Source organism: Carya illinoinensis, chromosome 8 (assembly GCF_018687715.1).
Source record: "Carya illinoinensis cultivar Pawnee chromosome 8, C.illinoinensisPawnee_v1, whole genome shotgun sequence".
Taxonomy (NCBI): Eukaryota; Viridiplantae; Streptophyta; class Magnoliopsida; order Fagales; family Juglandaceae; genus Carya; species Carya illinoinensis.
This window is the reverse complement of record NC_056759.1, coordinates 37,830,667-37,845,483: the sequence shown is the minus strand read 5'-3', so window position 1 is coordinate 37,845,483 and position 14,817 is coordinate 37,830,667. Positions and strand designations below refer to the sequence as shown.

General features: G+C 36.9%; 2 protein-coding genes and 3 non-coding genes across 6 annotated transcripts; 1 reads left to right on the top strand and 4 right to left on the bottom strand.

Annotated features, from left to right (window-relative positions):
- Positions 1–2,203: 2,203 nt before the first annotated feature.
- On the bottom strand, positions 2,204–2,364 carry LOC122274794. Its single transcript, XR_006228338.1, has one exon. It is a non-coding gene; the product is annotated as a U1 spliceosomal RNA (small nuclear RNA).
- Positions 2,365–3,290: 926 nt separating this feature from the next.
- Positions 3,291–3,448, bottom strand: LOC122274828. The gene has a single exon (XR_006228371.1). It is a non-coding gene; the product is annotated as a U1 spliceosomal RNA (small nuclear RNA).
- Positions 3,449–4,010: 562 nt separating this feature from the next.
- On the bottom strand, positions 4,011–4,172 carry LOC122274903. The gene has a single exon (XR_006228439.1). It is a non-coding gene; the product is annotated as a U1 spliceosomal RNA (small nuclear RNA).
- Positions 4,173–7,279: 3,107 nt separating this feature from the next.
- LOC122274715 (late embryogenesis abundant protein D-34-like) lies at positions 7,280–8,934 on the bottom strand. Its single transcript, XM_043083724.1, has 4 exons — positions 8,920–8,934; positions 8,500–8,838; positions 7,820–8,131; positions 7,280–7,664 (listed from the first exon to the last, which is right to left on the bottom strand). Exons 1-4 carry the CDS (start codon positions 8,932–8,934, stop codon positions 7,506–7,508), a joined length of 825 nt encoding a protein of 274 aa, XP_042939658.1. The 3' UTR covers positions 7,280–7,505.
- LOC122319004 (pre-rRNA-processing protein TSR2-like) lies at positions 8,837–13,656 on the top strand. 2 transcript variants are annotated; one of them, XR_006244985.1, is made up of 6 exons: positions 8,837–9,464; positions 10,390–10,478; positions 11,554–11,667; positions 12,534–12,764; positions 12,969–13,065; positions 13,169–13,656. XR_006244985.1 is itself a non-coding variant. In XM_043136857.1 (5 exons), exons 1-4 carry the CDS (start codon positions 9,275–9,277, stop codon positions 12,747–12,749), a joined length of 609 nt encoding a protein of 202 aa, XP_042992791.1. In that variant the 5' UTR covers positions 8,837–9,274; the 3' UTR covers positions 12,750–12,764; positions 12,969–13,656. The 2 variants fall into 2 exon arrangements, 1 of the variants encoding a protein (XP_042992791.1); XM_043136857.1 differs by having other exon boundaries at positions 12,969–13,656.
- Positions 13,657–14,817: the final 1,161 nt, after the last annotated feature.

Here is a 14,817-nt window from a genome sequence, read left to right as displayed (position 1 = left end):
TGAGTTGGGTGTTCTTAAATGTTCAAAAAGTTTCATCTCTCCTTCTCCGTCTCTATTGTTGAGTTTTTATAATTGAAAATCTACACTAACATGAAATATGTGAAAATGATAACAAAATTTAGTTTGTTTTTAGTCTTTATAATTAAAAGTCTATACTAACACTAAATATGTCAAAATGATAACAAAATCTATTTTGTTTTCTGCCTAACTTAATAACTGCATGCTTGTCAATCTCAAGGCCCACATAAGATGTAAGGAATAAGAATTAACATGTGGAGTTATATATTCCTAATTGGGTTATTATTAAGGAAAAAAAAAAAACCAGAGAGATCAGAGATATACATTGGAACATTTTAACTTTTTATTTTGGGGGTGGAGGAAGAGAAAACAAGACAAATGGGCAGACTGACAATAAACAATGTGTTGGGGGTAAATCTACCAGGCCAATCCATCATAAAGCAATCATCAAGAAGCAAGATGGAAAAAGAAGGAAGGGACAAGACAAGGTAAAAGCTGAAGGAAAAGTATAGTTGCAAGCACAATTGTGCACTAATCTGTACACCAATGTGATGTGATTGGTCAAAAAGTAGATTTTATTGAAAACAGTGTTAATTTAAATTTTAAGTATGAATAAATCAGTGTTGGTACACAGATTAGTGCGTAACTGTGCTTGTATATAGCAAAACTCAAAACTTAATGAGAAGGCAAGTTAGACACGGAGAGGGAGATAGTGAAGTGATATAAAACTAACATTTCTCATCAACTACCCCCAAGGCCTTAATATAAGGGGCTCTTGGACAACTCCAAGGAGGATGGGACAAAAATCATTTTCAACTTTATCATGAGAGACTCCAAACAGACCATCTTCTCTAGGTTAAAAAGGGGTTGCCGATCCCTATTGTATAGTGAGATACTAGAAATTATGAAAGATTGTAAAATACTCTCATTATAGTAAATTTATCCTCCAAATAACTCAGGAATGTGTAGGTTATGTGTCAAACTATATAAATTTGTATATTTTATTCTCTATTTATATTTTGTTTATTCTTTAAAATTTATTACTATAGATGTATGTACAAGTTATTTATTGATGCCCCAAACCGCAATTGTGGGCTTCAGACCGCTTCATCATAGCCCGAATCACTTTTGTGGACCGAGGATGACTATTTCTCCTATTCCGCTTGTGCGAATTTATGCATTAACACCAAGAGAACATTTGTCAGCAATTCAAAGCATGTAATTATGCCTTTAAGATTTGCACAGATGTAATTTTGTTTTTTATTTTATTATTAGAAAGAGAACGATTTGTTACGTAGTCGCACTGTATATGCTATCCAAAACATGTAATTATGTCTATAAAATCTGCACAGCGTGGGAACTGCATGGTTTACTCTTTTGCTTGCATTTGTGGGGGTTCCAATCAACAATCAAGTTCTAGATGATCTAAGCCCTGTCAATTGCTAAGAGTATCTACACTCAAAGTTTGTCAAATTTTGATATATGAGTTTGGTTTATGATGATATATTGGATACTGTGATCATGAAAGCAATTATATGTATTTTTTAACTCTCTTTTTATGATTTTTATTGCCCATCTTCCCTTGTCCCTGTGCTAATCTTCAGGTATCAAGGGGCATCTTACACTGAAAGAAAGGTTTGCTGGTATATAAGCTCACATCTGTAAAAGTGATGTTTCATCAATGTCTTCTCCATTTCCTTTTCTACACAAATATATCACTACTCGATCTGTTCTTAAAGTTTGTGATTGCTAATGCTTTCATGTTGGAATTTTTTGCAGGTATATCATCTGGTACTACTGCTGCAATTAAGATAGCAAGGAGGCTTGAAAAATCCTGGGAAACTCATCGTGTGGAATTGGTCATTCTAGCAAGTTCTCTCCTTGAAATCTCTATATAGACAATTTTAACGCGTATATATTGCTGCACAACAAAATAAAAATGTCTTGCTGCAAGTAACAATAAACTTCAATTATCAGCGCTTTCACTGCTCTCAGTGTATGTGACACAAACGGGCCTCGGCCAGTCTGACCCACTTAACAACTAGAAAGGATATAAATGACATTTATTCCATATACAAGATATATTTCAGGGTTAACTCATCACATCTCGACCCGTGAAGGATATTCTCTTCTAGTGATGACGCAGTAGAAAGTAGACTAGTAAAAGTTTGGCTTCGAAGGATAGGCAGGGGCCGCGCGAACGCAGGCCCCCACTGCCACAAATTATGACGTAGGCTCTCCCACTTGGGGAGACCTTAGGCGGGCACCCCTCCTGTGTGCAATGGAGGTCACCAGCCTAGGCCATGGGCCTTCATGATCACCCATCGACCCCGTCCAGGTAAGTATGTTCGAATGGTGCACCAATGTTCTTTTTTATACCCTCCTTGCGTCTCATATTTTCTCTCTTTCTCGATATGGGACTCTTTTGCCAAACTCTCGTCTCTAACCACGTGGCATCATATAATAATAAAATCAAAAGATCAGAACTTCCGGTCCTTCAAAAGCATTGTGAGTCAATTTTATTTTATTTTCTTCTATTTTTGTCCCTTTCCTGCACAACTTTTTTTACGCAGCTCCGTCGCTTCTGTTGCAAATTCTGGATTTAATAATACAAAAGGATAATGATAGGTGTGATGTGTGTTGACGCGATTTTATGCTATTGAATAAGATTTATGCCCTTTAAATCCCTTTGGAGTTCGGACAATGATTTCGTTGGATTTATGATCATTTTACATACACATCGATTTCTAATCAATTACCCTTCTGATGAAATCTCTAATGTTCATCACTCCAATTTTAGATACATGTAGACTCTTTAATCGTTATTTCTGTTGGGCCCTATGCTCTCTCTCTCCGAAATTGCCGTAGATCCAATTAACCTTAATTCGAGTTATACTCTTTGTACTCCTTATAAAAAAGTATTAACTTAGTAATAAATAATAATTTTTTTTTTATCAGACAGACTTATTTATTTAGTATTTAGTAAAAATATTGATACCCTTATACTTCTTTTATTAATGTTTTACTATTTAATTTATTTTTTTCTTGAACTATTCTAGATTAAAGATCTTTTTGTATAATCTATACAAAATAAATTGAGTAAATTTATATAAAATTGAATTTATTTTTTATTAAATTATTCTTTTTTATATTATATAAAAACCCAAATTATGCTACAGACTTTCGGACTGACAATTTTAGAAATATTAATAAATGAATAAGAATCATACACGGGCAGACAACGAGGTGAAAGTTTTGGAAATAGAATTAAACAGGGGCCGCGCGAACACAGCCCCCGCAACCAGAAATTATGACGTACAATCTCCGCAAAGGAAGATGTTAGGCGGGTGCACCACCTAGGTGCAATGGAGGCCACCCACCTAGGCCATGGGCCTTCTTGATCACCCATTGACCCCGTCCAGGTATGTAAGTTCTACCAGTCGAACTTGTTTTCCACTTATAGAACACCCCCACCTCCCCTCCTTTTATATCCAGTCAATGTGGGACATTTGCCTAGTTCGAAGTTTCGAACATGAACCGACTTTTTTGTTGCGTAGTTTGGTTATGATACCCACTTTACTTGTGTAGCGAAAATCGTATGTGTGTGGCCACCGCCTCGCTGCAAAACTGTCAGGCTTAGAAGTCCCCGTTGTTTTCGACACCAACACCCCCCCGCCCACCCGCCTGGTTTTAGCTACAGAGCTCCATCTACGACCACCGCATACCCTTCACATGGGGTACCAAATCTTCATGTATAGTCACAACCTCTCGTTCATCCCTACGTTTTTGTTTGAGAATTCGCTACCTCCAAACCCATAACAATGCAATTTTATGATTAGCAAAAAGATTGGTTTTCAGTTTACGGACATTAAAAATTAGCAGCTAAGAATTGAACAGGGAGAACCATCGTCGAAAGAACCTGTCCAGGAACTGCAACCAATGGATAAGTGAGCAATTGCTTGACGGTCCGGGAAAACTTGTTTTGAATTTTGGTAGGGGCCGCGCGAACGCAGGCCCCCACTACCACAAATTATGACGTAGGCTCTCCCACATTGGGGAGACCTTAGGCAAGCACCCCTCCTGAGTGCAATGGAGGTCACTAGCCTAGGCCATGGGCCTTCTTGATCACCCATTGACCCCGTCCAGGTAAGTAATTTGAAATAAGCACCTTGCTTCCTATTTACAATCCCTGCTCGCGTATCTTCCTTTATGTTTTCTCCATGTGGGACTTGTGCGAGCTCCTGCCCAAATGAGTGCTACATTTACCTCACCTGAAGACACTTAGCAGTGTTTGTCTCTTCACACTGGTAAGATCTCTATTTCCGTAAACATTTGCAGGAGTTCCACTACATCAGGATTCAAAAACAAACTCAGTATTGAAACGTGCAGCAAGATGAAAACACACACACAGACAAAGAGATCGTACCAATATCTGAAATAGAGATTGGGTGGTCAGCGGTGAAGGAACTAACTTTGATTAACTGAAGCATGTCATATAAATGCAACAAAAAAACGTACTTGGATGATCCTTAAAAGATCAAAAGCTTGAACTATTTCACAAGCTATGCAACCCTGAATTTTGATTTTTCTTGAGGCTTGGATATCTAGAAAATGTTGACATTAAAATGTTCTTAGAAAATTGTACTAATAAAAGTTTATTCTTGTGACGATATTATATGTTCTATCTTGCTAGTTTAGGCCTTCTTTTCTTTTTAAGCTTCTATTTTAGGTTTTGCTCATACTGTAAGCAAACCATAAGAGAGTTTTTTCATTATTTCAGACATCTATACATTAGATAGTATATAAATTATAAAGTGCCCTGTATATTCAATAGCACCTCAGTCAAAAGTCATGTTTCCCGTCTCATGCCTGATTAGCCATCTCCTCACTTTATACGGCCCTACTGTTAGGATTGCCTATGGTTCACTAGAATAAATCTTAATTAATATTTGCTTGAATGATTGTTTTGAAAGCATAATTGGGGATTGCAGAGCCTTAAATTGTTCGACCTTTCGACTTTTTAAGGAGCATATGAAGCATACTTTTTTTGTTGTTGCATTTATCTGTTGATGTCTTCATTCGTTTTGAATGGATGGCATGGAAGGGGGAAACTTTGATCAACCACAACTAGTTTCATCAATGCAAACTTTGATCTTCAATGCTTGATCTTCGGGAGTGTCAGCCTTAACATGATCTCTGGGATTGACCAAATTTGTGATCACGACAACTCTATCACACCCCCTCAAGCTCATCGGGATGGGACAGCCAGTGATCAGCTTGTTTCGAAGAAGAGCAAATTTAGGGGCACCTAGTGGTTTAGTGAGAACGTCTGCAGGTTTATCTTTTCTAGATATGAACTGAACTTTTAGGTGCCCGTGAGCTACTCTTTCACACACAAAATGAAAGTCAATGGCTACATTTTTTGTTCAAGTATGAAAAATCAGATTTACCGAAAGACAAGTGGCCCAATATTGTCACACCACAAAGTGGGAGGTTGATGCAAAAAAATACCAAGTTCCTTGGGAAGACGCTAGATCCAAATGAATTCAGTTGTAGAATTGGCTAGGACTCTGTATTCAGCTTCAGTGCTGAAGTGAGTGACGGTGTGTTGTTTGCGATAACTCCAAGAGACAAGATTAGGGCCATAGAATATTAAATAGCTACTAGTTGATCGACAATCATCTGGACACACATCTCATTCTGCATCAGGAAAGAATTGCAAGAAAGGATTTCTATTGGGATGAATGAGCAAGCCAAAAGCAAAGTAACCTTGAGATAGCAAAGAATTCATTTCAAAGGGGTCCAATGATTGATGCATATGTTAACAGAATTTATTAACCTCTAAGGATAAATTAGGCGTTAAATGGAAATATTGGAGGACCCCAAAAATGGTGAATGAGCTTTTTTTCATAACTGCCATTACATTGAACTTTCAAGTATTTACTTTATTCATGCCGATCTTACTTGGACTCACTACTAAAGACCAGAAAAAAAAAAATCTTTTCAGATCTCCTACACATTCTCCCCATATCCAGTATCCCTTCTGAATGTCGTGTGTACCTTTCGCTTCATGCTTTCTTTCAATATCGCTTTAGTGAATGAGACACACACACATACTCATACACACGACACACTTGAATGCATGGGCATGAATGTTTTCTTCTCGACTTGGTTTCTAAGACTGTACACATTCATCTGTGCCTTAAATATCACATTGGTTTCATTCTCTTAGCATCCCTTCAAGTTCAAACAAGTGTATGGCTTTATCTTTTCTTCTAGGCATGTCAACCCCATAAAACCCATAAAAGGGAGAAGACAGTTGGGCCCAGCAAGACCAAGTACGTAATTCTCTGTATTTTGGTGCCCCTCGGGTCTGAAAGGGAAGCTATTTGGTGCCCTAAAAAGAGGATTCACATTGAATTAGCTAAATCTATCATCTTTAAAATTTGAAAAATATCATCATATTTACTCCATATTGAATCAGCTAAACTATTTTCATCCTAAATATGAGCTACAGTAAATTTATTCTTCTTTTCAAATATGAAGTATACTGTAGCAAGTCTAAATCTATTTTTTATTATATTTTCTTCACTGCTGTCCACTCCTTTTATCCCTATCACCGGGTGTTTTCCTGCATAGCCGATTACTTGTGTGAAGAACTTGTGTTTGATAAAAATTCCAAGACACACGTTGAATAAAATATTAACAATTCTAAGTAGGAACTAAAAGTGAGATAAACAATATTATAGATTATTATATGTTATTTTGTTATATTTTGAGATTATTATATTATAAATATATGATTTTTATAAATTATACGTATAGAATTTTTATGTACATATGAGATTTTACTATCTATGTACATATGAGATTATTATATTATAGATTGTTGGATTGTGAAAATGAATACGATTGTTGGGGATTATTGAAGATTAGGTAAATAAAATAAAAAATTAATTAAAGACATATAAATAATGGAAAATAATAATATTTTAAATGTTAAGTGATTAGTTAAAATTTAAAAAATTACATATTCTTTAAATTTAAAAAATTGAGAATTTGAGATAACCAATCCAACGCCAATACTCTTCTATTTAGGCATCAGAGCTTCCATTCGTTTTGACATTGCCTCTTCGGAATGCAAAAGAGAGTTAGCTAAATATGACCAGGAGCAATACAGATTCATGATTAGAAAGTGGTACGACTACTGATGGATACTTAGATGAACATGTAAAGGAAACATGAACATGATCAGATCCTATTAGACTATATAATAATATACTTTATTGATACTCGTCGATTAATGCACAAGAAAGGAGACACACTACTACTAAAGCCGTCTAAAACAGAGGATATATAAGAAAATAAATTTAACGAAACAAAAGGATCGACAGTATATCTCTGGCTAGCTAGCTTTTCCATGTCTCTTCGATTGGGCAGATATATATATATGGCATTATAGAAGAAATTAAACAAAATTTAGTTGCTTATTTATTGAGGTTGAGCCTAGCAGCCGTAGTCATGGAAGCCGCCACTCCTGCCGGATGTGTTGTCAGGTCTGGCTTGTTGCGCATCTCCGCACCCGTCACCCCTTCTGCATCTCGGCGTGTCACCGCTTTATCCGTTGGCAACTTCGAAGTAGCATTCTGCCATAAAATAAAAGAACAAAAAAACAAAACGTTATCATCCACCACTCCACCATATATATAGCACTTAAAAGAACGTAATTTTGCCCCCCAATCAGATGAATATATACTTTTATTTCTATTTTTTGTTATCTCATCATATATCCGTCTATTACCGCAAGAACATCAGCAAGTTTTGTCTTGTCCTCGTCCCTAGTTGTCCTGGCATTCAGAGTTGCCGCCGACTGAGCGGCGGCGGCAACCCCACGAGGGACTATGTTGGTGCGGCCTGTTGCTCTAACTTCGGCCGCCTGAATAGCTGCCGCATCGCTCTGCTCCACTGGCTTGCTTCCGGCTGTCATGACAGTGGCCTCCAGTGCTTCACCAATAGTGATTGCATCACCCTGGCCGCCGCCGCCACCACAACCACCTTCTTCAAAAAGGGTGGGTGGTGCCGACGGAACGCGCTGACTAAATTGATCGACAACCTGTCCTTCCACCACGAAACTATAATAAAAAACTCATTCATCAACTAAAGAAATCGACCTTACAATTGTTTCTCTACATCTGTGCCTCCGTGGTTGTGAGAGAGCACAAATAAGTGCTCTTTTAATTTCAATTCTTCAATTTAGTTGCACACTGTTTTCCTTCTAAACTGGATGACTATTCTTTTCAGTTTTCGGGCTTAATTTTGGCACCCAATTTGTTGTTCATAGATCAATGTCAATGCTACATCTCAACTAAAACAGTACAACTTGAAAAAATCATCTGTACTTACGTCAATTGGAATCCTGAGATTTCAACCAGGCTACCAAAAAATAAGAACAAGTAGGGGGAAAAAAGAAAGAAAAGAAACCTGCCCGGCGACCGACTCGACGATTAAACGCTTCCCTGGAAGATCGGTCTCTGTGATCCTCACGCCGCGGTCGCCAGCGTAGTCGGTCACGTCATTATGACCCACAAAGCCAGCCCTCTCGTTGCGCATGGCGGCCGACTGCATGGTTGCGGTGGCACCGCCCTTCTGTATATGCCCAAGCATTTCGTTCTCAGCCGTCAGCATCATTGCCGCATCCCTTGGGGCCACCGTTTTCCCCGCAAGTTCTCCCTCGATAGGGAAAACATCGCCATACTTGATGGGTTCGTGCTGAGGTCTGGTTCGTGCTGAGGTCTCTGTTGCTGGTGGTGGTGTCTCATTCTCTTAATTTTTTTCCCTCTTTACGCACCTGTTTGAGAAGTGAGAAACATGAAATGATGATCAAAATCTTGTGAGAATTGCAGTGTTCTGAAGCATTATAAAACGTGTATGGTGCAATGCGGCTATAGGACACGTAGGTGATTGAGATTCGAGAAAGCGAAACGTGGTATGATTCTGATTTCTGAGCAGAATTTGGGTGTGTCGGATTACGTGGCGGACTGTTAGGGGTTTACTGTTGGCCGGGAAGTGCTTTTTTGGGCTAAATGATTGACAAGTGGCGTTTAGGCATAAAGATGGTGACTGGATCTAGATCCAGGTCTTGGGTCGAGTCGGGTCAATTTGAGTATGATAAGTACCACTGTACCGGATCCCCACGCTATAAGAGGCAACGGTAGCTTTTTAGGGTTCTAGACACAGAGACAAGGGACACAGACCAATGGATGGTGGTTCTCCGAGAGAGCTAACGGCAGAGGCTATGCCAATTTTCAGAGAGGGCGTGTATCTGGTCCTCTCTCGCTGGTCGGCGCTCCGAATGGCAGTCGAGAATGAGTGGGGCGGCCGGGACTCGCACTACAAGGCCGACCAACTTGCTTCCGATATTATCTCCTGGTTCACTCAGTCCAGAGGTACTTCCTCTCTACTTGCTGCGATTCTGAATCGGCTCTATTCAGTTCGTGCTGCCTTAACTAAATTAGGATTTTGGAAACCTTGATCCTATTTTAAAAAAAAGTATTTATGTTTTATTTTGTTCTTGATTTGGGTTAGAGTTTGGCACAAATTCATCTGAGTAGATCGACTTATATCATTGATTCTTTTGTTTGATGAAATATTAAAAAGATTAGGCTCTATTCTCTACTAAACCACAAATTTGTTTTAAAACTAAAACTTTTGTTCACAAAGCCATTTTGTTTGTGGCAGTGAATGAGTTTTATGATTGAATTTCGCAAACTAATTCTTAGAACGAGCGTCAAAACTGGAGAATTCTTTGTTTTAGCTTTTCGAGTTCTGTGTGGAAACGTGGTTGAGTGGTGGTAGATTGGGCAGAAATGAGCGAATTGATAATTTATTTTTACCAGTTATATTGAGCTTTAACTGAGATTAAGCAACTAAATGGAAGTTTTTCTTTTAAATTATCATTGTAGTAAGTTTGTAGTGAAATTGGTTTTGATTTATTGGGCTTGATAGGGTTATTTTCACTAGATTGGGATTTGTTGTTGATAACCTAAGTACTTTTTTTAATGTACTTTTTTTTCATGACATTGCTAAGCAAACTAAGGATTGATAGGTGCTTTATGATGTGAATTTCCTTGAGCATTAAAATATTGATTGGGTTTTTGCGCTTGATTAAGCTTTATGATCTAGGTGATTTTTTATTTACAATCTTTCTGATTATTTGTACTTTATTGTGGATGTAATTGATGTTTGATCTATGTAAGTTTTATTTGTAGAGTATTTTTTAGTTAAGTTTTCCCTAATGTTATGAATTTCTCATTGAACTGTGATTTCAATTTTTTCCCGATAAAATATTTTTCTTTGGTTTGTTTTCCTCAGAGCCGCTTTATATAGATGATTTAGAAAATACGCTCGATGAAGCTCTGCTGTCTCTCAATACTGAGGCTGAGGATGGCAGTATTGAGGAAGTATGTTCCACATTCTTCCAGCTTGAATTGCTGCAATTCAAAATAGTGGTGTTCTTTATATTTCTTCTTTTCAAGAGTTTCTTGAACTTCTTCCTTTTGCTAGTTAGGTGGATATATTGTGTACTTTGTGTACCAGAACAACATTATATTACTTTTTTATGGTTAAAAATAACATACTTATTGAAAAGCTATCTATTATATCTATTAAGAAGGAGAGAATCTATGGAACAGATTGATAAAGAAATTATTTAGGGGTGATGCTTATTTGGAAGCAAAATCTTAATACTGAATTAAAATTAATAAAATTAATTAGAAAGGGAAAGGCCTTCTTTAATTTTTTGTATGAAAGGGAAAGGACTTTGTAATAATTTGTAGATCACACGGATGTATCTCTTTGTTCTAATTATTAATCAGAACATAATTTGCAGGGAAGATCAAAGTGGATAAGTTTATTTTAAATTAAAGATAAACCATTGCTTGTACACATTTCTTGTTTTCAGGCATCCTTTCCCCAATTCCCTTGTTTTAGTAGTTTTAATATATTTTTTTTTTGATAAGTAGTAGTCTTAATATATATATAATATAATATACTAATACTTGGTGTTGGAAGTAATTTCTTCATTTTCATTATGGTTCTTAAATGATGTCGTTGCTGTATGATATGATAATCTCTTTACTAAAAATGACGATAGAAGTCTCTTCATGGATATGTTGACACTTCATGTGACTGGGTTAGCATTAATGTATTGGAACCATGGGGGATCCCTTACTTTACACTAATTATTGCTCGTGGAGTGTCAATGCCTGAAAATCTAGATTTGCCTTTGTTCTCAAGCTTAGGAAACTTAATTCGTAGGTTTAAGGTACAGTTTGAAAGATGTATTATTAGTATCAGTTTCACAATCTTCAGGAATTTAGACCCTGGTATGAGTAATTTATCATTGAACATGCATAAGTAGACAGATTTGTATATCATGTTCGTGGTTGTTAAGTTTTAATCAATTTGTCATGATTTCCGTAGCTTTGACGTCAATTTCTTGTATGGTGTTTGTGCGTGCACTCTCTTACCACACAGATAGCCTTTAAACTGATGACTATGCATGAAGAATGTTTAGAAGGGAATTTTCAGTCTATTGAAGGGCTGAGGCAAGCCAGTTGTCAGGAAGTTGCAGTTAATCATGTCAGACAGGTAATCATATGCAGAACTCTTGATCTAAACCATTTGTCTTAATTAGTTTGTCTTAATTCTAATTTACCTTAATTATAATTAATTTGTCTTATAAGGGGTTGTTCTTTGTTTACCTCTACCTTCTAATGTCTTAATGCTCTTAAACCCTGTGAGATGGTGGGAAATATTTGATGGTCATGGTCGTCCCCCATCTTCTTGGATTTTCTTATAAGAGGCTGTGGTGCCTTGTATTACTTCATTGGAAACTGTTCTAAGAAATATTAGTGTTTCCAGGCAATCCCACAGACGTTTGGTAGAAACGGTCTCGTTTGGTTACATAGATGAGATGAAATGAAAATTAAAAGTTGAATAAAATATTATTAGAATATAATTTTTGTTTTTGGAATTTGAAAAGGTTGAATTGTTTATTGTATTTTGTGTAGGAGTTTAGAAAAGTTGTAATAATTAGATGAGATGAGATGATTTATGTAACCAAACAAGGCCATAAGCTTCATGATATAAGAAAAATAAATTATGTAAGGAAATTTTTATGTTACTAACTTTTATTTTACGACAAAAATCCACTATTCTTGTTGCTTATGATGGTTAAAGATTTTCATGGACTCTTTTCTATTGGATCTTCTTCGGATGAACCACTGCTGACATGTTTTCCCACCTTTATGTGTCTTAAGTAGAATTTTCCATATGGATACCATATTATGTCATTTGGATGTATAATCATATTTGGTGGAAAAGGACCAAAAGGTAATCTATTTTGCTCAATGAGATCAAGCCACCATTCAATAAAATGTACGTTTAACAATGTTTTAGAACTGGAAAATATTTAGTCTAATAACATCTCCTCTTTCTTTGCTATCCCATACCAGGTTGTGAATGACGATGACGATGACAGCGAAAATGATATTGGTGCAAACGACGCCAATGAGAATGAAGATTCATCAAATATGATACTGGTGGATGCACCAGATTCAAGTTCGAAATTGAATCCAGTAGAGATGCCAGTCGATGACTCTGGACCCAAGGTGGCTTCTGAAACAGATGGATGGGTCACAGTTTCACGGAGACGAAATAGGGGAAAATGAAACAATGTGGTTGCAGTATCCTTTCTATATATCTTCTCCTCTACTTTTATTGGCTTCCCGCCCCCGCCCCCCCAGCCCACCAAAAAAAGAGTGTATTATTATCTATCTCGTGATAATTGGATAGAGATGAATCTCCTACTTACCACTGTCAGTCATATATGATGATTGAGTGTTTTTCCTAACAGGTTTATTCATAAAACTTGCTTCCTCTCCCGCTAGTCTGTCGATTATGGTAAAAAGAAAAGAAAATTTTGACCACCTTTGTGAAGGTATCGGTGGTATCACCATACAGTGACAGTTTCGTGCACGTTGATGGGTGCGAGTAGTTTCGCTTTCGAGTAACCTTTTTCTTTTCTTTTCTCTTTCATGGATTGCACATGTTTTAAAAAAGGTTCCATATTTCTATGATCTATATGTAGATGGTCAACAACTGCTGCTTAATGGTGTGCCTAAACGTACCCAAGGCTCTCTGAACTTGCCGAGGAAATAAGCATTTTTTAGAGTAATAGAGTTTATGATCTTCATTATATGTACTAAATATAGTAAGTAGTCAGTGTGGGATTTAGAATCCTTGACTACTTCCATTTTCGTAAATATTCGAAGACTTTCAGTTGGCGACCTCTGCACTAACTCCAGCTTTTTTAGATCTCCCTTATGCAGCTTAGGTGCACCTTGCAAGTAGTCAACATGAGAAATAATTCAACTACTTTTATAACTTGGGCCGTTTTCAGAAGGGGATTGTGTTTAGTGTTCTAATAATGGGGGACTGGGTGTTATATGTTTGTGGGACGGTGCATGCTGTTGTAGTGCACCGCTTGTAAAACAAGAAGGGGTTCTGGAGGAACTTGATACTCATTTTTTTCCAAGGCAATTAATATTCATTATTAAAGTCGGGATTTAGTTTTAATTGTACTTCTGTGCCTACACTGAGTAAAACAATACTCTCCATAATTCTGAAAGAAAATACAAATAAGCAATGGAAATTTAATGCTCAGGCAATGATAATATTAAATGTCAACGATCATTTGAAGAATTTTAGCTTTGTTTCAAACATGAATGTATTATGTTACTCAAATTGTGAATCTCAGCTTTATAGTTCCCTTAAAAAGAGAATTGCTTGAGATCTTGGCCTCCAGATGAGGCGACCAATGGCCTAATAGAAATTTTTGTCGGAATGGTTTTGGGCCTCGGCTCCTAGAACTAGAACGCTTGTACCGTTTGGTCGCCTTCTCGCCCACGGAGGCATCTCCACTTACCTTGATCTGCAGTCAGCACATGGAGGAAATCAAGGTGGTTTTTGACTGCCATAAAATTGTCTAAGCATGTACCCTTTATGTTTTCCTCCGTCTCCAATGGCTTCTTTTTTAATGGCTTCCGAGATGGTTGTTTCCTTCAAATTAACTTATCTATGAACCATCCTCATAAAATTTTCACTTAAAATTCTTCTCTCCTTACGGAGGTTAAGCTAATTATCCAATTAATTTCAGGGATTATGAAATTAATTAGTGAATGGAAACAAAAATGTCTTTATAGAGTTATGGTGGTTGAGGAATTATCTTAATATAATAATAGTCTCTTATCCTCTCTTTAGAAATGTCAAAATCTACTTAGATATGGACAAAGGAAGGTGAAGGTCCTATTCTAGGATGCAGATTTGTCATCCATACATATTCACAGATTGGTTAAATTGAGTGAAACTCCAGCAGTAATAATAACACCATTCCTCCTTCAAATTAACTCCACAAATAAAATCAGAGTTACCTATACCAATTTTATTTAATGTTTTACCAAACTTCACGACTGTTAACAAACCTATTTTTGAGCTTGTTCTATGATGACCCACCAACCAAAATGGCCATGAAAGAATCTCTAGAGTAATCTCTAGAGACTCGATATGTGGTTTGTATGTAAAATAGTTGGATGAGTTGGATTGTCTTTGCTTCTTCTTCTTCTTTTTTTGGCAGTTGGGTAAATTTTACCTCACCTGAAGAAATGATTATGTCTAAGCAACATCATCTAGAGTTATCTTGGAATGAAATTAGATTCCAAAAAGGGAAAAGTACAGCCC

Bases quoted from the DNA above. Each gene is read 5' to 3' on its own strand.
- LOC122274715 (XM_043083724.1), bottom strand. The intron at 8,132-8,499 runs GTTTCTTTTCTT...GTGGAAGGACAG, and splicing joins TCGAGTCGGTCGCCGGGCAG to GTTGTCGATCAATTTAGTCA. The intron at 7,665-7,819 runs GTAATAGACGGA...ATTTTATGGCAG, and splicing joins AACTTGCTGATGTTCTTGCG to AATGCTACTTCGAAGTTGCC.
- LOC122319004 (XM_043136857.1), top strand. From the start codon at position 9,275: ATGGATGGTGGTTCTCCGAGAGAGCTAACGGCAGAGGCTATGCCAATT. The intron at 10,479-11,553 runs GTATGTTCCACA...CTTACCACACAG, and splicing joins AGGATGGCAGTATTGAGGAA to ATAGCCTTTAAACTGATGAC. The intron at 11,668-12,533 runs GTAATCATATGC...ATCCCATACCAG, and splicing joins CAGTTAATCATGTCAGACAG to GTTGTGAATGACGATGACGA.